General features: G+C 36.0%; 1 protein-coding gene across 1 annotated transcript in view; it reads right to left on the reverse strand.

Moving 5' to 3' along the window:
- Positions 1-559: 559 nt before the first annotated feature.
- Positions 560-20,507, reverse strand: part of CRYBG1 (crystallin beta-gamma domain containing 1) — a 102,337-nt gene continuing 82,389 nt past the window's right edge. Inside the window, exons 13-23 of the mRNA XM_070953671.1 lie at positions 18,521-18,647; positions 15,839-15,984; positions 11,809-11,935; positions 11,654-11,686; positions 11,307-11,416; positions 10,445-10,574; positions 7,872-8,011; positions 6,778-6,901; positions 5,730-5,888; positions 3,201-3,363; positions 560-648 (exon numbers count right to left, since the gene is read on the reverse strand). Of these exons, the coding sequence (XP_070809772.1) occupies positions 560-648; positions 3,201-3,363; positions 5,730-5,888; positions 6,778-6,901; positions 7,872-8,011; positions 10,445-10,574; positions 11,307-11,416; positions 11,654-11,686; positions 11,809-11,935; positions 15,839-15,984; positions 18,521-18,647 (1,348 nt within the window). The remainder of the gene's footprint in view (positions 649-3,200; positions 3,364-5,729; positions 5,889-6,777; positions 6,902-7,871; positions 8,012-10,444; positions 10,575-11,306; positions 11,417-11,653; positions 11,687-11,808; positions 11,936-15,838; positions 15,985-18,520; positions 18,648-20,507) is intronic.

A 20,507-nucleotide genomic window follows, 5' to 3' on the forward strand; every position in this document is an offset into this window, starting at 1 on the left:
TTAAAAGTTTACTTGTACATTTAGAATTGCACATTAAAATGTTAGTAGCCTTAGTGATATAAAATAGCTGCTTGTGATGCATGTTTGTAATAAGAAAAGGACCGAAGAGTCTAAGACTATTTCCTTTCAACCCAGAATATTTATACCATATACTCATACACAATTTCATTCGTGGCAAAGGAAAGTATGGCCAAGCTTGCCAAACCTGTCATCTTCCTTGTGTCCTACCCAAAGAGTTGGAAAAGAGAAACTGAAACAAGGAGTCAATTCTAGGCATGTTATAACTCCATATTTAGTAACTTCCTCATTTCTGGTTTGGTCTGCCCCTCTGCAGAGCATGGAGGGCAGTGGGCTTGAGCAAAATAATGAAACAAGGCAGAGTTAACAAACATAATAGAAATTAGGTGACATGACATCCATATGGGGTACTCTACTCTTGGATGCAGTGATGGAGTTAGCATATTATAATTTTTGTTTCTTCAAATGAACAAGCTGCTTGGAAAACCACCATTTGTCTAATCCACTTCTCAAGTATTGAGATTACATCTCAATCCGCCTTTTAAATAATCAGTGGCTCCCAGCACTGTGTTGGTCTGTCTTCACTGACTGTACTGAGAATTAGATGGTTTTGATCGTATTGTTTTCCCTCTATAAGAAAAAAATAATTTTAATTTAGTCAGCGTATTATGATTTATCTTTGGATTGAACATTTCAGACATCTTAAAACTCCATCCGTATTTCTATATTTGCTCCCTTTTTCTATGATAATTTTGCTTTAAAAGAAATACTTCAAAGACATACCTTTCATTGTATTTCATTCTTCTGATTCGCTGCCATATAAATGTTTTCTGCATTTGTTTAGTTTTGCAAAGGTATTTCAAAAACACATTACATCATGTAATTATATTATAACCCAACATATGATTTATATGTAGTCTTTGACTTATGACCACAATAGAACCCAAAATTTCTGCTGTTAAGCAAGACAATTGTTAAGGGAATTTTGCCCTTTCCTGCCATAGGTGGTAACTGAATCACTGTAGTTAAGTTAGTAACAGGGTTGTTAAGTGAATCTGGCTTCTCATTGACTTTGCTTGTCAGAAGTTCACAAAAGATCACATGACCTCAGGATACTGCAACTGTCATAAACCAGTTGCCAAGCATCCAAATTTTGATCACATGACTATGGGATGCTGCAACAATCATGTGAAAAACGACTCATACAGTTTTCAGTGTCATTGTAACTCCAAACGATCACTAAACGAATGGTTGTAGGTCAAGAACTACCTGTATTAGTTATCAAGCAAATATTTTTAGCTTTAGTTGAGGGCCTTCAAATTTAGAAACCAGATTTAGAATCATAGGAATGTCATTTCCCAGTGTTAAATATAGTTACTTCTAGAGATGGATCAAAAGAACTAGAATTGTGTGTATATAAAATATTGTTTTGTAGCTAATTTTTGGTATACATTTTTTAAATGTCCATTCCACCTATCTTCTCTCATGGATCATAAGCTGGATATACTAGTATCTCGGGCAGTTTCCCCCTGAAATCTTGTCCAGATCCCCAATGTCTTCAGGTTCATCAAACTAACTTTATAGCCTTTCTAGATTACACACTTCAAATCATGATTGAACTGACACAAATATTTGCCAGTTTTAATTATCTATGATCTGAAAATGTTTTTCTTACAAATACTTCTGGTTAGGAGAATCGGTGAGTTAATTCTGCTGCATGCCAAGTACACACTTTTGGATCCAAGAACAAGGGTAGGGCCTTTTTTTTTCTGCAGCTGAAAATATAGATGTGAGCAATCTGTCTTGTACTTGCAGGACAGATGGTAAAAGTATCTTATGGTTGAAAATAAATCCATTCCTTACATATTAAACACATAGAAGCTTCAGAAGCATTTTGCTGTATCTCTTGGGGGAAGCATATAAAGAAAAATTCTTATAGATGCTATTTATTAAAAATTCCCCACAAGCTTATATGTAAAAATTTAATCGGCAAGAAGCCATTTTGGTAATGTATAAGTAGATAAAAGTATGAGGTATAAAATTAAGTGGAATAGTTCCATTTATTCATTTCCTGAAATACTAATGATATTTTTATTTATTTTATTTATATTTCATATTTCTAACCTGCCCATCTCCCTAAGTATATGAAACTTAAAGTATTGTTATGCAGATTAGTTCTATGAAACATAGCTAGTTCTTGCACTCCTATATGTAACAACCTGGGCCTAAAAACCATGAAACTGATTCTGAATAGATATACCCAGCATCATGCTGTTATTGTTACTTCTTGTGTCCTCCAGAGGGCACACTTACATTATGAGCTGCAAACTTGTACACTAGAATGTGAATTTATGTCTGTTAAGGTGTGTCATTTAAACTTTGAGGAGTCACTATATATCATGTTTTTTTAGATTAATAACAAAATGTAGAAAGGAGCTTTGATACAAATAACAAATCCTACATTTATTCCTGAATCACAGAGTGATTTTTGTACTTTCACATCTATTCCAATGTTTAGATGAATCAGACTTGCTATAAGATCAACTTGTTCTCCTCTAGCAATAGGTATTGTTTGTCAAGAGTTTTTTTCCCCCTGAGATCTCTCAGGTCAATTATGATTACAGATTCCTTACATTCGTTTACTTGTAATACTATACAAAATGAACAATTCATCAGTTTGCGTTAGGTATAAGGGTTCAAAAGCTTCCCCTTTAGAAATTGTTTCTTCATTGCAATTTTAAAAGAAAAAGTCTTGTACACAATCAAGTCAGAAAGTCAAGAAAAAGCAGTAGTGCCCTTTATTTTTAGAACATTCTCTTGGATTTCAAAAAATACTAATTAAACACTTCCCTTTAGTTAAGCACCAGGCATATTTTTTCCTTTGAGGCCATTATGGTTTATTTTTGTTTTTGTAATTGCTGATTATAAAAAAAAAATACTCCACTTTGTAGTTTAATAATAATTCATATTATTCATACTAATTCATTATTCATAAATAATTCAAGGTGACTGAATTATTCTAACTACTCTTCTGTTATTATTTGAACACCAGATGATAAATGGAGCTTTATCATACTTATTACATGAGCTAATATGGAGAACTTATTTTTGCTATTTACCATATGAAAATTAATTTTCATTAATCAAATAAAGTTCATAACTTAGCACTAAAAAGTTCTTACCTTTAATATCTAATACTAAATTTGGTTTCATTTTGCTGTAAATCTTGCCATCAGAATGAAAACTCCAGTTTTGCTTTTCATCATTTTGCTGAAGGGCCAGGCCCAGCTTTGTACCAGGAGTGATCAAATTTCCTACAATCGTTAAGCAGATGTCTTCTGCCCCCTGTGCACGGAAACAGCATCAGTTAGAGCCCAGTTCACACTATCACACAAGTAATTGGTCACATGCTTGGATAAAAAGTAGGTATTTCTGAGGGGTCCTTGGTGCTCTCTGAGCTTAGCAGTTTCATTACCCAAGCTACGTAACATCATCAGTGCTAGTCCTGATAGTCCTGACTAGCACTGATGATGTTATCTAGTTTGGATAATGAAATTTCTGCAAGAAAACAACCAAGCTTAGAGAGCACCAAGGATCCCTCGTGTCAACCCTGAGCTACAAATATTCTCTTTTATTGGCAGATATTTTTATTTACCACTTGGAAATTTATTCATGCCAAAATGATTCTCAATATGGTGTTTAAAGATTTCAGCTTCATCATTACTTAAATAAAGGATATCTTTCTAGATTGCTGAAAACATTCAATATTTTCAAAACATAATATTCAGTTACGTGAAATTCAAGGTATGGTATATCACATTTATAATTCAGTTAATATAAATGATCTCACCAATTCAAGCTGCTCAGCATCATTAAATTGCAAGTAAGCAATAGGCCTTAGCTTCTTTTTAAACCTATGCTTTTGGAGCTACTATAATGAGGCCTACTCTTATCGAAAAACCTGTTTTTGTTCTCAGCCGAGTGGCTTCCGCTTCTTTTAATAGGAGATTCTATGAGGTGTTTTAACACTAAGGAAAGGCCTCTTCCCAATCCTGCCAAGAATTGGTTGCAAGAATTCCAGCAAGAAATGCTCAAATGTAGAGAAATCAAAGCCATGTGACAAATGTTACCAAATATCAGAAAGGAAAATACTGAAAACCCTTTTATGTTGTTTTAGGTGGGGCATTAAAAGTAACACCTTCACTTTTTTAGTCTGTTGTAAGCTACAGCTTCTCATCTTCCCATGTTCAAACATGCTCTACAAAGGAGGAACCTTTTCCACTCCGAGACAGGTTCACAGGATGATAATATAGTTGAGAAATTTCTCCCTTGGAAGGATGCTTTGGGAGATGTAACCCAACTGTAAACAAGAGATCAATACATAGCTTGCCACTTGGCTATCTTCACTGGATTTGATGTTAACGAGTCTACACTATTAAACATGAAGACTTAAGAAAGCTGTAAATTGGCTCCTAGATCAATTGACCAGATTTAACTGACAGGCAATTTAAATAGAAAGCCTCAATGTACGATTGAAGTTTGTAATTGGATTTAAGAAGTGCAAATTGTGTTCTGAAGAACTGGGAATCAAGAAGTTCAATCTGACAAATAACTACATAAATAAATTAATAACTGAAAAATTATTTCTACTCTCAAAAGCTGTTTCTACAATTTTACTGACAATTCTCTTTTGTTATTAATTGCTATGGGTCAGCAATGGCAGACATATCGAATTTTCTGAAAGGCTCAAAACCCTAATCAATGTAGCCAAAGACAAGGCAAAATAAATAAGAATCAAATCTTCATTTCTAGCTAATTTCTGCAAATATGTGCAATGTTGCAAAGCAGACCTTAACTCATATTTTTTAATCGTCTTGCTAGTGCTTGAAGGTAGATGTTCAAGAAATAGAGGGATGAGTCTAAGACTCAACTGCTAAGTAATATAAACAAATACATTAATAAAGGGGGGAAATGTATACCGTACATATGGTCCTTTTTTTTGTTTTTAATTTCAGAAATTGTTATGGGACCACATAACTAGAATTATATCCTATTTTAGAAGAAAATGGACTAGTAGACTGGGCATTAATAGCATCCAAGCATGCTGAGACAGGCACCAAGGTCCTTGGGTCATGACCAAGTCTTCTGAGATAATTACTTTGCCATTGCTGAGCCCTACAGGGGATTGCCTCCAAATCTCTGCCACTTTCCATTTCCTTCCCTCTTTGCTTACCCAGCAGGTAACACTTTTTAGAGGGGAAGCAACCCAGCTGCTGCCAACATAGCCTCTCCAAATGCAATTCTGCTGGATTAAGTATATCTAGAAAGAAGGCTGATTAGCAGTAATGACATCCCACGCAGGTTGAGTCTTTTAGCTTGGTAAAAGAGAGGCATCAGCTGGAGGCACTGTGAGAATGGCCTAGTTCCCAATCCTGCTAAGGGCTGGTTATAGCCATAATTAATAGGAAGAAGAAACTTAACTGTAATGAAAACTAATGATAGAAATAGCTGAAGAATAATAAAAAGAAACTTGTTGGTCGCAGGCTATATTTACTAAGTAAATAAACAAAAAGAGAAACAGGGTGGACTCCTTTCAATTACTTTTTGTTTCTGTGGGGAAGCAATACCTGTTTTATGTTTGTCTTATGGAAAGTCTGTCAAATATGCTGAATTGAATTCTACAGCAAGACATGTTTCATACAGAACCTTACCCTGCACTTGATGAATCCATCTTGATATAGCCAGATCTGGTCTCCAGATTTATTGTCTTCCACAGCTTGTATCCTCAGAAGACTCAAGTCATCCATATTTCCATCAGCTGCCATGAATTTTCCGGTCTCTTTGTTTCTGAGTCTGAAGTACACTTGTCTCTGAAATATAACTAGTTTACTTTAACAACAATAAAACACCTTTAAGATTTAGCATTTCCCCCTTCTCCTTTTAAACTAATGTTAATATTATTAAAGGGGAACATAACTAAAATATATGTACACATTTGTAACTACATTTTGAATTTCACTGTACATTTTTATTTTATTTCATATTAGAAACAACATGCAGATTAACATCGTATATTGCTTAGACTTGATTGATAATATACACACTGAAAACATGATTTTTCCTAAATGGAAATTGATTTTATTTAGGTTTTCCATAAGGAAGTAAAATGAAATCTATTAAATAGTTGAGACATTTTAAGTAAATAATCATACCTATTACATTTTTTGGCGCAAGAACATTTTAAATTTTGTAAAAGAGAAGAAAAAATGGCACTATGTTTAAAATGTACAACCCAAAATCAGAGAACTGAACTAAATCCTAATTTAAAAAAAAAATCACTGAGGACAAGAAATGTGTGATTTCAGCATTCAGTATCAATAATAAATGATATTTCTAAAACCTCAAAATGAGAAGCGGAATAATATTAATTGGCATGAAATATTGAATAGACTCACTAGTGATTTTATTCAGTGTTTACATGTGAAAGGCAATATGCTTACATTTTGATTCAGAGATGTAATTTGGAACAAAATTGAATGGTAGAATGAAAATCACCATTTAAAATTCCCAAAGATCATAGTTCTTATAATATGATAGAAGCTAAAAATCACATGATTTGTATCATGTGATTTAAATGGTAAAATGGAATTTTAAGGCAAAGAAACAACACTGGAAGAGAAGTTGAATGAAGATGATAGAATGATAAAAACTTCATAAAAAGCTTATATATCCCAAAATGGGCTGTAGTACCCCTCTTACCTGCAATAAAGGTCGTAGGGAACCAATTTTGTGATAGCTGCTTGTCTCTTTCCAGTTTGATATTTTTTTAGGCGTTAGTAAAATCTGACGGCCTTTATAATTATGATGTTCATAAATAATCCATCTGAAAAAAAATCTAGTTATTATATCTGTAAAATAATGCTTTTGCTAAAATATTCTTTTTTAAAAAATATATAACTTAATTATGAAGTTATGTATTTTTTTAAAAAGGATATCTATTAGGGGGATATTTTAGAATCAATTTATAAATATACTGACAAGTATATCATTATACTTGTCAGTATATTTATTTCCCATGACATTCTATAAGAGTTCTTCCAAAGTCTCTTTTATGTCTATTTTGTATTACATGATGACTTCACATGTTTGAATCTAACAAAGCCATTTCATATATTTGAATCTAATAAAGCCATAATGCTTAATAGGCTCTTAGAAAATAAAGTTGTGTCACCAAGAAATAGGAGCTTCTCTTTGTTCTAGCCCTCCTCATTTGTACAATAACATAGATTTATACTGATTCATTACAGTAATTTTCAGAGGATCCATGGGAGCTAAATAACTATTATGTCTGAATCCTTGAAGCACAGTTTAAGTTTATGATTTGAGATTGGCTAAAAGTCAAGGTGTTTATTAAGAATGAGCTAAATCCAATGATTGGGTGAGCAGATTTTTCCTCCTTCAGTCTCTGATCCCCCAAATTAGTTATGCAGACTTCCAGAAGTCTCTAGAATACATTTTGAGAATTCATAAAGAAGTCTGTTGACCTTTTTCTGTTCTATCGATTGAAGGAGTTTTAATGGAAATGGTTCTACCTTAAGGCAGCAAGATGGAGACACTTTTCTTTTAAAAAAACATTCAAATACACAGAAAAACTATGTTTAACTTTTTTTAAAATGGCATAGCCTGCATGGTGGAGAGTGGGACATAATATCTACCTTTAACAAATCTGTGACAAAAATCTTATCAATTGTGTGAAATTAAGTATTATTTTTCTGGAATTATATTAAAGCATTATAGGAAATCCTATTTAAATTCTACAAATAATAAATGTTCAAGTTCAAATTATAACTTACATGCCACCATGGACTTCTACTGAAGCAATATGAGGATTGTAGCCAAGAAACTGGAGATTTACTATTTCTGTAATGAATTCAAATTTCTTTCCTTTGAAGTTTTCTTTTTCAAAAAGGGTTATAACTGGCTCAGAAAGTTCCTGTTTTTTTTTTTTAAAAAAAGGGAGGTCTTAAGTTATTGTTTTGCCAGCAGGGAATTATAGTGCTAATATTCTAGACAGAAAAAGTGATATATACATGAAACACTGTGGGTGACTTTTTTTTTCCAGACTGAAAAAATATATTTTGAATAGAATACATGGTTATATCTTTTAACACTTCATTTACTGGGAATTATTCAGTCCTCAGGAATAAGTCAACATCTTTAAAGCTTTAAGTTCTCCTAAATAATTTAAATATTTATCTTTTCAAATAATTCCATCATACAAAACTGCCCAGATGGCAAAGTCTAGAATACAGGACTTTGCTCATTGAAAAGGTATTCCAGGTGTGGGAGGAAAACGAGGAGAAGCAAGGTGATTACTTACAACCACACCTTTCATTCTTGGCTGACATTTTCATGAGTCAGCAGTAGTTGGGTTTCAAGAATTCCCTTGCAAATTGTTGGCATCTGGAATATTTATAGTTTTTTATTGCTAGTGCCACAATGTTAGAATTCCAAAAGACTTGTTTTCTCTGAGGAAGAATTACTAATAAAATCATACAATTTTCAAAATGAAGCCTTCGGGGTTTGGAATCTGTGTTCTCCAGATTTCTTGGACTTGCTGATTCTTAGTGGACTTTAGTGAATCACTGAAACTTCATTTGCAAGGAGCTAATTTTATGTATTACATAACTGACTTTCTGCAGTAAGTATCTGCCGCCTTAAACCATGTAAAATAGACCCTTTTTTCATTTTGTTAATTTACATCAGTGTATAAACAGTTTCATTCTGGTTTCTGTTTTAATAATCATAGATAAAAAGTGCAATATGTAGCCTTACTTTATCTACACATCCCTTTAATTCTACAATAAATACCAGATGCATTGTTGTGTGAAAAAAATCATTTAACAACTGCATTGAAATAGATAAAATCATTTAGCAAAAAGAGCACCTTTCAGTACAAGTTCACATTACCCTAATCTTAAAAGTAATCTTTGCTTTGGGGTGGAATTTATTCTGTTCAAATGGGTACCTTTTTTTCAAACTCAAAACAGACTTGTTTGGATTCTCCAAGGACAAATTAATACACTCTTCAAGTAGGATTATCTCTACTCGTGTTTACTTAAGCTTTCATCTAAGAAAAACTGAGGGGCGTAAACATGTTGAAATTCCAGCCCAAGTTTATCATCGCTCTTAATACCCACACAATTATCTTTCTCTCCCAATTTTGTAAAACCTCTTTATTTTTTTCCCCGGTATTATTCCAGCCAATTAGTAACAAACTGTAACCAAGAAAACATTATGGCATTATGGAGTTAAACTTAGTGATGTCTTCTCAGATTGTGCTACATAATAAAGCAATCAAGTCAAGCATACTGCAATACCCAAGGATATATTTTGCTCTATTTTATCTCATACATATGCATCCCAGGAAGATGTAGATGTGGCTATAGGTATATGATGCCTCTAGCCTGATCACACAAAGATGGAAGCTTGGTTTCTAGTTTTGTACTCAAAGAAGAATTAGTAGAAAAGAACCTCCTCCTCCTCTTCTCTACTGATCTCATTGCATACTTTCACTTGAAGCTGCTTTGCTTTTAATTGAACTCCAATACTAGAAACTGAATTGGTCTAGGGTGAAAAATACAGGTAGTCCTCGACTTACAACAGTTCAGTTAGTAACTGTTCAAAGATACAACAGCACTGAAAAAAGTGACTTATGACCATTTTTCACACTTACAACCATTGCAACATCCCAATGGTCATGTGATCAAAATTCAGGAGCTTGACAACTGGTTCATATTTATGACGGTTGCAATGTCCCAGGGTCATGTGATCACCTTTTGCAACCTTCTGACAAGCAAAGTCAATGGGGAAACCAGATTCACTTAACGACCATGTTACTAACTTAACAACTGTAGTGATTCACTTAACAACTGTCGTAAAATGGGGTAAAACTCATTTAACAAATGTTTCACTTAGCAACATAAATGTTGGGCTGAATTGTAGTCATAACCCAAGGACTACCTGTACTTCAAGCTAGTGAGACCAGTGAGATACGTTTTTGTTTTACATTTTTATTTGTTTTTATGTCTACACTATTTACAAGTCACGTTATCCTAAAAGATTCTGGGAGGCATATATTAACAAACAGATCAGGTTTAGTTGCAAAGTCAACTCTGAAAAAGAAGATTGGGTTATCAAAGAGTTAACTATTATTTTTGTTGACTAATGGAGTGATAGAATAATAACTTTCTAAACAAATTAACAATCTGTAAATACTTAAAAGTATCGAGAATCAAAGATGTTATTACTTAGGATTATAACTCATATGCTCTCACTACTATGCTCACAGAAATCATTCACATATATTTTGAAGCCTCACCCTTTTCTAACCTACTTAGGTATAAAACTCTTTTTCACAACTTACAATATTTATAACTTGTAACGATTTCAAGCACGTTTGGGGTAGGCAACCCATTGCAGACAGATCAGGATAGGCTCCTTCTTCTAACACATACTGATTCCCAGAGAAATTTTCTTTATCATATGCAATCCAACTACAAGAAAAAAAAAGGAAGCAAGAACACAAGATAGATTTTAAATATTTTCAAGATTGAAAACCTGCTAACGAGACTGCTGAGCCAAATGCAGCAACTATTTGGTATTTCCATTCATTATTTATTTGGTGAAGACTAGGGATAGAAATCAGATTTTAAAGAACAATAATATGAAACGGTACAATTTACAAAATCGTCAACCATTTTCCTTTATGTACTTAATTGAAAGAGAATCCAGGCACATTTTCTAAAATGTAAGAGGAATAATTCAAACAGACAACTCATCTTCAGAGCCAGGCAAATGCTTTGGATTTGTGGGAAGAAATATAATCAGGAGCACCTTACAAGAACTGCAATCTTAGAATCCTTAGAAAAGAACATGGTTTAAGTGTTACTGACAAGTCCTCTGACTCACATTTCTCCCTTCAAATGCAAGGCACTCGTAAGGCTTATTTATTTTTAAGGCAAACAATCCTTCAATGTACTTTTGGACTCGTCCCTCTGTCATTCATCTTAGGTTAAATTTAACTCATTAAAAACAAAAAATACAGGAAACTCAGTATAGTTGTAGTTGCCCATAAACAGCCAGTGACTTGGAGTGGTTCCATGCATCAGCATAAAAGTATGTATCCATCCAGCCCAGTCGAAATGACCTCCCTTTGTACCTCTTTCAAAAATGTGATTCCATAATAGCTTGTTGACTAGAACACATCAAAGTAACTTTTCACTTACCTGCCAGATAATACTTTTGAAGATTTAGCAGGAAATTCCGCAATTTGAGAAACATCTTTCTCAAGTATTTGACTGCTGCCTTGGAATTCTGGTTCTGAAAATAACTGGACCTTTAAAGGTAACAGAGATCATATAGATTAACAATACATCCAGACATAATCTGTCTTCTCTCGCTTGATATAAATGAGGCAGATTTTTGCTGTTTCTTCCTGGATTATCTTTATACTCTGCAAACTATTCTATCAACAACTCTCCCCACATCCCAATTCTTCACTTTTCTTAAGTCACTAAACATCTGACTCGGCTTCCATTCCATATTGCCTATGCAAAATATTTGATTATTTTACCTTAAATTTTCCCACATGATCATTGATGATATCCTAAAAAAATACAGAGAACAAAAAATAAGAAAATGACACCAGAAAAAATATAATAATTTAAAATATAATAATTTATGAGTGAGGAAAAACATTTTAAAAACCTGTTGTTTTTTGAATCTTACCAAAAGTATGGGTTGAACTGAAGATATCTTATTATTCTTTGCTCCCCAAGCTTCACAGCTGGGGTACATTCCTTTATCAAGAATATATTGTTCTCCTGTAAAGTCAGGGTTTTCATAAGCCACCCACCTAAAAGAATGTCAATTATATTTTATTATATAAATTATATAAAATGATTTTAGTGGAACTTTACATTTATATATATTAAGGATAGAAAAAGTCAATAAAAGAACAGCAAGACATAGTTGTATACATAGGTTTTTTTTTTTAAGGTAACATGATTTGCCTCTGTGCATTATTTTTTTCAGTAAGTGGACTTAACAAATAACTCAGATTTTTTTTTAAAGGACTCAATGTCTATTTCCATGCACGATTTGTAGGAAACTGATTTGTTCAGACTCTGCCATTCATATAACACTTAAGGAAACTTTTATACTTTTTTCTATTATTATGCAATTTGAAAACACAATCCTACCTCCTCTGGGAGTATCTCCTATTGAACTCAATTTAGTTTCAGGACTGACATGTTAATAATGAAGTTAAAGCTATTTTTCATTGAACACATGTGAAATTACATATAGGTTCCTTTAGTAAAGTTTTTGTATGTTGCATTCCCCCCCCCCAATTCTCCAAGTGTTACCTCAAAATATCATGAGATATTATAAAAGCGACTGTTATGTGCTTTAGCCACTTCCGTTTCTTATTTTATGTTTATTCTTATGAATGCTGTTTAACTACGATACCTGGTAATTAATTGGTTAATGTTTATTCTGATATAAAAACCCAGACATAGCTGTAAATTGCTTGGCCAAAGCGACATGGTTATGAACAACATGTTAACCATTAAGTCCAACCAGGCGTGTTTGCACTTGAACCTGAACTCAAAAGTTTTTAAAACAGTCCAGGCTTGGCTGGTTCTCAAAGATATCAGACTTTTCATTCTACAAACGACATGCTACTCCTATTGCATTAATGCATAACTGAAAACATGAATATGGTGTTATGCTGAGAATCTAAATAAAGAATAATGGTTTCTCCATTCAAGACTATCATGAAAATATATTGCATGATTTGTGCCAACTACAATTTTCCTTCTTATTTTCTTAATCTGTGCTTTCTCAACAGGAACAAGTACTGTATCCTGATTTTTTGAACTGCTATTGAAGCAGGAAAAAACATCTTGAGTGTCCTTTAAATTATTTAAATACTAGGTATGGTTTTAAATATGGTCCTCACAGAGGGATGAAAAGACACATTCAGGATTTAACAGTGATTTGCAGAGAAAGAGTCAAATATCAGTATCTGGCCAGACAGGGCACAGTTTGTTAAGTAAAATAATACTGCTTGTATGCTAATTTTAATTATGATCCACTTTAGCTCCTGATAAAATTAAAGTGAGGTTTTTTTCTGTATTTAACTGTATGACTTTAATAGTTTGTATATAGTTAAGAGAAAGAAAACATGAAGAAGCTAGAATAGCACTTTCTTCAAATTATAGTTGACTTGATCCCTTCCTTTTGCTTGTTTCTGTTCATACCTAAAAGGACAGAGGCACTTTTGCACTAAGAATAACCTATTTGTGGTTTAAATTACAGTATTTTGATGAGATCTGAGCAACCAAATTTTTTAAAAATCATAGTCAGTTACCCAAAGTGTGTTTGAAGTCTGAAGTCAGTTATAATTACGACATCAGCCTATGATCAAATGGTGTACAGTATAAACCTTTAAAGAAAAAGTTGGGGAAGCCCCAGAAAATTCTGAGTTGGGATATATTCCATAGGAACGCCCCAATAATAGATGTCAGTGGTGAATACAAGTTCTTCCCTTGCTTTGATTTCATTCATGGGAACTCAGTGAGGAAGACTAATCTGAGCAGGATTAAGATTCTGTGTTAATCACCACTCCTGAATCAGGACAAGGACATTTGTTTATGTTGCCAAGCACTTCAATTTCAAAGTGCTTTGACATAGTTGCCAAATTATGACAAATGTATTCCTGCAGGGAATTAAATATTTATGTAAAGTGGCAGAACAGTGCAATACACCTTTTGTCTCTGAAAGGAAAAAAGCAATAAGGTTTGTAACCTATTACACATATATAATTGCAAAAATGTGCCTTACATGAGGAATTTCAGAGCACTCATTTAAAAAAACCTTGGAACACTTAATTGATTTCAAATTGAGTATGTGCCAACAATGTGATCTGGTTTTAAAAAAAGGCAAACTAGTTTTAGCCTGTATTAGTAGTTGTATAATTTTCAAATTATGGGAACGGATAAATCCAGTAGGTGAGATATTGCCTCCATTTATGTGCTGAGTTCTGGGCACCACTTTTTAAGAAGGATTCAAAGAAATTAAAGAAATTCAAAGAAGGTCAATGCAAATTATAATGGGACTAGAAACAAGTTCACTAAAGAGAGATTAAGAGTGCTGGGCATATTTAGTCTTGAGAAAAACTCCTCAGAAGGGACTAAGTGTACTTCAAATAGTTGAAAGAATGTTATATAGACTTATTTGCTCTTGCTCCAAAGTACAGGAATTCTGCGTCAGAACAAGGAATAATGGATCTAAGTTACAAGGAAACAGATTCTAACAGAATGTTAGAAAAAAAGTTCCTAATACAGGTAGTCTTCGAATTACAACACTTCATTTAGTGACTGTTCGACGTTACAATGGCACTGAAAAAACTGATTTATGACCGTTTTTTAGAGTTACAATCTTTGCCACATTTCCATGATCATGTAATCAAAGTTCAGATGCTTGGCAATTTGTTCATACATATGACCGTTGCAGTATGCCGGGGTCATCTGATCACCTTTTGCATCCTTCTGACAAGCAAAGTCAATGGGGAAGCCAGATTCCCTTAACAACCAGGTTCCTAATTTATCAACTGCAGGGAGTCATTTAACAACTGTGGCAAGAAAGGTTGTAAAATGGGGCAAATTAACAAATGTCTCTCTTAACAACAGAAATTTTGGGCTCAATTGTGGTCATAAATCGAGGACTGCCTGTTCTAAGAACAATTCACCAGTGTACAAACAACCGATCGGCAGAGATGTAGTGGACTTCCCTTCATTGGATTTGTTCTGTCCCCGTCTCACACACGCACACAAACAGATAGCCAGGGGTTAAATAAAACTGGCAGACAACAAATTCTTTCGATAAGAAGATTGGCAGCAACCCAGTAGCTGCTTGCCAAGAACTTTACTCAGAGGGAGGGGTTGTTCTTCCGACAGATAAACCCAAACAAGATACACACAGTTCAAGAATTGTCAAGTCCAGTCCGTATTAAATCCAAGGCAGATAACGTTATTTCAAAGATACAATGTGACTCGCTAGTAGTTTGTTTTGTCTGTCACAGAGTCTGAATGGCTACCTCACCCCTTTTATCCCCTGTGGGGTGTGGTCCAGTGACTCAGCTTAATCTCTGGCACGCCTCCTTTTCTGCTGCGTGCGCCTATCTCTCCGACGCTGGCGTGGATCCAGCCAAGACTTATCTCTGTCACTGTCCGACTGCGAGGAGATACCTGGCTCCTGGCCAATCTCTTCTCCTCGGGAGACACCTGAGGCATTGCCAGAGAGGAGGGTCCTGGAGAGAGAGGCCTGGCCAACTCCTCTCCTTCATGTTCGGAGCCTTCTCCCTCCGATAAATCGGCCTCGGGGGTCGGAGTCACAACAGGATTACTGGTATTGAAGTGGAAGCTAGAGAGCCATCTATTCTGAAAGGCTGCTTTAATTTAGATTTCTTTACTGATCAGAGAGGTAGACTCCGTTGCCTTAATGCCCTCTTTCAATTCTGTGAGCCTATGATTCTAGTTTAATTTGCGATCATCTTCCTAATAATATTTAAAATTCACCCAAGAAATTGCACTTTTTTTTTTAAAGTTTCATAAGGGAAATCTTTTTTTCTTTGGCATTTTAATATGAAGAGAGTTTTCACTCAAACCATTAATGAATATAATGTCCGCTGCTCTTATGTTTATTCCCCTGTGCCAACATTTCCCATTAAATTTAAAATGAACGTCTTACTTACACTCCACTAATCACATTTACAGATTGTGTCCTTAATCCATAGCCGGTATCCTTCAAATTGGAAATAATCCCTAATACATTTATACTGGAGCCTTTATTGCCAAAGTCTTTTTCAGTGTACATTATCATGTGAGGGTGCATCAGATCCTGAAGAAATAAAAATCAAACAAAGATAAACAGAGAAATAAAGACATAAATTAACTGTTTATCATATAAGAACATTTCCCTATTGAGCATATTATTGTTGCCTTGTTTAGATGTGGTAAGAATTGAAACAGAGACAGTGTAAAGAGGAAACTAACAGTAAGAGGTAGCCATAAAGAAGAAAATAGAATAGAATAGAATAGAATAGAATAGAATAGAATAGAATAGAATAGAATAGAATTCTTTATTGACCAAGTGTGACTGGACACTTGGACTGGTCTTTGGTGTATATGCTCTCAGTGTACATAAGGAAAATAAAATACATTCATCGAGAATAAAAAGATACAACACTTAGTGATAGTCAAGGTTACTAATAAGCTATCAAATGAAGGATTAAAAAAAAGAATGACCTAGCACTCTCATGGAAACTGCCTTCACTTATTACAGGCAATTAGGAGTATCTGGTTTGAGGGTATTTAGCGGATTAATTGTTCAACCAAAAGGAGTCCTCTAAAGGAGGAGTTTAACCCTTAAACATCCTTCAGCTATCTCAGTGTCCTCTGGATACACTTGAACTTCAGTGCTCAAAACTAAAACCAAAAGTTAGCAGGTCCAATAGCCAACATATCTGGAGAACAGCAGGTTGGAAACAAGCGCGCTCAATTGTTAATGGCACATTTCCTCTGAAATTCATCTTGATGCTCCAAAGTCTGTAAGGAATCGCACTGAAAGAGCTACATGAGCCAACCTCATAGGAAAAACTAATTTCAATGACCCGTGCAAATGCTGCCTTAGCACTTCCAGTGCTTCAGGTAATCTGGATGCTGACTAAAACACACATCTGAGCACTTTGCTACAGGCATTTCTCTCCTTAGCCTTTTAATACAGGAAGTGGTGTCCTGGCAAACCCTCCCCTTCTTTCCTGTACCAGTTGGTGACACTACATAATTACATTGGAATTATTGTCCTGGCTCTCAACAATTTGCTGATGGATCCATTATGTCATGCCCCCATTGGAGCTTGAATCAACAGGGGAGGATGAGCTGGAGCTGTGGCTGATGGAGACTGAGGGGGTGGCTTCATAGGAAGGTGGGGGGAGAAGCAGGACGAGGCAGCCCCTCAGGCTTGGGATGGCTTGTCAGCAGGAAGGAACAGGGGCAGGACAACCGAGAGAAGGCAGGCAGTGGAGATGAAGACCGATGGAGTTCAGGCAATGAGCAAGGACCACCCATTCCTGACCCCTGAGCATGGAGAGTGGAGAGGAGGCAGGAACAGTGCAGGCCAACCCCGCCCCTCTTCATAAAGCACACCTGGGGACTGAGACTTAAGGAGATACTGTGGGGAGGGGTGTTTGTTAGAAACAAACACTGAATTTGTGGAGTTTTGTGTGCCGTTGCTGACATTTGGAGTTTCCTGGACTTCTTGCCTTATTCCTTGCTTCCTGGACTATTTGCTTTGTTCATTTGCTTCCTGAAACCATTGGCTTGTTCCTTTGCTTCTTGGACTCATTGACTTATTCCTTTGCCCCACTGGATTTCTTGCTTTGAAGCGTTTTGCTGGACTACTTGCAGCCAGAGGGTGTGTGTGTGTGTGTGTGTGTGTGTGTGTGTGTGTGTGTGTGAGCACTTTGCTCTGGGACTTGCCATAAATGTGGGAGCATTTGGGGGAATGTTGGAGCAATAAAGGGGCATTTTGAACTATCAGCTGACTGTATTGCCTCTGGGACTTGCCCTGGGTCATCATACATTAATGGAAATAAATACAAGAATGGGTAGAAAGCTCCATTTCCCTATTTAGTAAGAAGGAAAGAAAGGCCTGTTTGATTCTGGTGTGCTCTGAATGGCTGTTCCTTCTACTTTCTCCTTACTTCAGATCAGCCTCAAGCTCTGATTGATTTTCACCTCTGCCATTTTAACAATCTTGTTTCTCTGTTTCCAGAGAATACAGAAAGCTTAAACTGCTATCATTATCAATCCTCCTTGTATTGTGCTATACAAGACAAATATACATTGGTTTTTTGCATATCTGTCTGTATAGCCTGGCATTTCATCATTTCATTTCATGGACAGCCCAGACAAGTAAGCAATTCAACAAATCCTGCAGATACCGAGAATAACACAGGGATGAGGCTCAGGTAGATATACAGTAAGTAATACATTGGACTACAGTTCATATCATGCCAGTAACCAAGATTTCTAGCAATGATATTGGGGGGAGTTGGGAGCCGCAGCCCAAAGGAACAGGAAGGAAGCAGGTACGAAAGCACACAGCATTGCTTTTCAGGTTTATACTTCAGATTCAAATACACATTTTCATCCCCAACTAGACATACAGTTTCAGATGAATGAATCATCCAACTGATCCAGCAAATGACTCACTCTCTTACATACATACTTTTTTTCCATCTTATCTTTACTGAACTGAGCATAAGTGCAATGTAAAGGAGAATGTAAGGAAGGAAAAATTGTTCTGAAAACAATGAAAAAGGTACATTGCATTTCGTTAAGGTTATGCCAAGATTATATATTCTTAAACTTACCCCTAAAACAGGCCGAAGTGATTGCAACTGTTCATCATAACCACCCCAGTCCGTCCATTCCTGGTATTCACCTTCTTCCAGAAAATACTGATGTCCTTCAAACTCTGGCTTCTCATAAGCAACCCAGCTACAAATAGCGAACAAAAATTGAAAACTCAAAAACAAGCGTGATTGTTAAAATGTCATCTTAAAAGGACCACAAATGAAGCATAAAATAAACTGAACTAACATTTTAAAGTAAGGCAATTTTTAAACTCTGTTTAGATCACCATTTGTAACAAATGGTATTATACTGTTCAATTGTACTCAGCTTTAGCTAAATTTTAAATCAGATTGGTAGGAAAAATAATAAGATTCATATAACTTAAAAAAAAAAAAACCTAATCACTATGCTTTAATACTAGCATTATCCTACTGCAGTGATGGCTAACCTTTTTGCCGTCGTGTGCCAAAAGCAGGGGAAGTGTGTGCGGGTCACGCGTGCGCTTGCCCACACCCATAATTCAGTGCACCCTGCCCCCCCACGCATGCATGCATTACCTCCCCCCGGGCTCCCCCTGCTTTTGGCCCGGTAGGCCCGTTTTTTCGCCCTCCCCAGGCTCCAGAGGCTTTCTTGGAGCCTGGGGAGGGCGAAAACGGCCTTCTCTCCCCTCCTCAGAGGCCAGAAACAGCCCATTTCCTGATTTCCAGTGGGACTGGAAGGCCCGTTTTTCACTCTCCCCAGGCTCCAGAAGCTTTCTAGGAGCCTGGGGAAGGCAAAAACGGCCTTCCCCAACCTCCCAGAGGCCAAAAACAGCCCCTTTCCCGACTTCCTGTGGGCCTGAAAATCAGTGGCTGGTGCGCGAATGCATGCTGGAGCTGAGCTAGGGCAACGCTCGTGTGCCCACAGATACTGCTCCGCATGCCACCTGTGGCACGCGTGCCATAGGTTCGCCATCACGGTCCTACTGTATGGCATGTTTGTTTACTTAATAGTGATGATAATTCATTCATTTCATTTGAACGTATTTTTGAATACACCTAGTCCTGCATTATTTGCCATAATATTAACACAACTTTCAGAAAAATATGCTCTGTTTGTACAATTTTAATAAGTAAATAATGAAAACATGAAGTTTTTACTATTACAAATGCTTCACTGACTTGTTCAGATTGGTATTTTAACATATTTAGACGTTATAGTTTTTCCTAACCTTCCAGTTTAATAACTAATAACATGTTACTGTTTCCACAACAATTATGAGTAATATCACAGGGGCTTTAAAGCAGTGGTCCCCAACCCCCGGTCCGCGGACCGGTGCCGGGCCGTGGAGTACCTGGCACCGGGCCGCGCAGCGGCCGGGGGACATGAACGCTGCAGCGCAAAGGCTCCTGGGCCATGCGCAAAAGCTCCTGGGCCGTGCGCAAAGGCTCCAGGGAAGAGAGCCCCGCGCAGGTACGCACGTGTGGCCCAAAGCCCCTACCCCTGCGCGCGCTCAGCGGGCCACGGTAAAATTATCAAAGGCTGATTGGTCCGCGGTGATAAAAAGGTTGGGGACCACTGCTTTAAAGTACTGTTTCCTTAATCTGCATTTTAGGATGTAATTTCTAGTTCCAGAAAGACATGAAGTGGTAAAGTTTCAACTTCCTAAATACTCCTGCATTTTAGGAATCTTAGAGGGTTTTAAAGATTTTCTAAATCTTTTCCAAATACTTACCCCTTTAATGTGACAAAAATATTTTAATACCAGCTCTCTGATTTTTGGACTGGATCCAATCAGCCATATTATTTGCGATATAACCAGCTTAAATCCCATTAAATCAGTGGGCCCACTTAAATATTATTTACTCTGGATCCAATTATGTGTGTGTGAGTGTGAGTGTGTGTGTGTGTGTGTGTGTGTGTATGGCCTCATATATATCCACTGTTCCTGAATGAGCCTTTCTTTTGGACTATATACTAAAGCTGTAGATTCTAATTACCGTATATTCTTTCATAAACATACAT

The sequence above is a fragment of the Pituophis catenifer genome, unplaced genomic scaffold (genome assembly GCF_029215685.1).
Source record: "Pituophis catenifer annectens isolate HBS135680 unplaced genomic scaffold, rPitCat1.0.hap2 SCAF_1, whole genome shotgun sequence".
NCBI lineage: Eukaryota > Metazoa > Chordata > Lepidosauria > Squamata > Colubridae > Pituophis > Pituophis catenifer.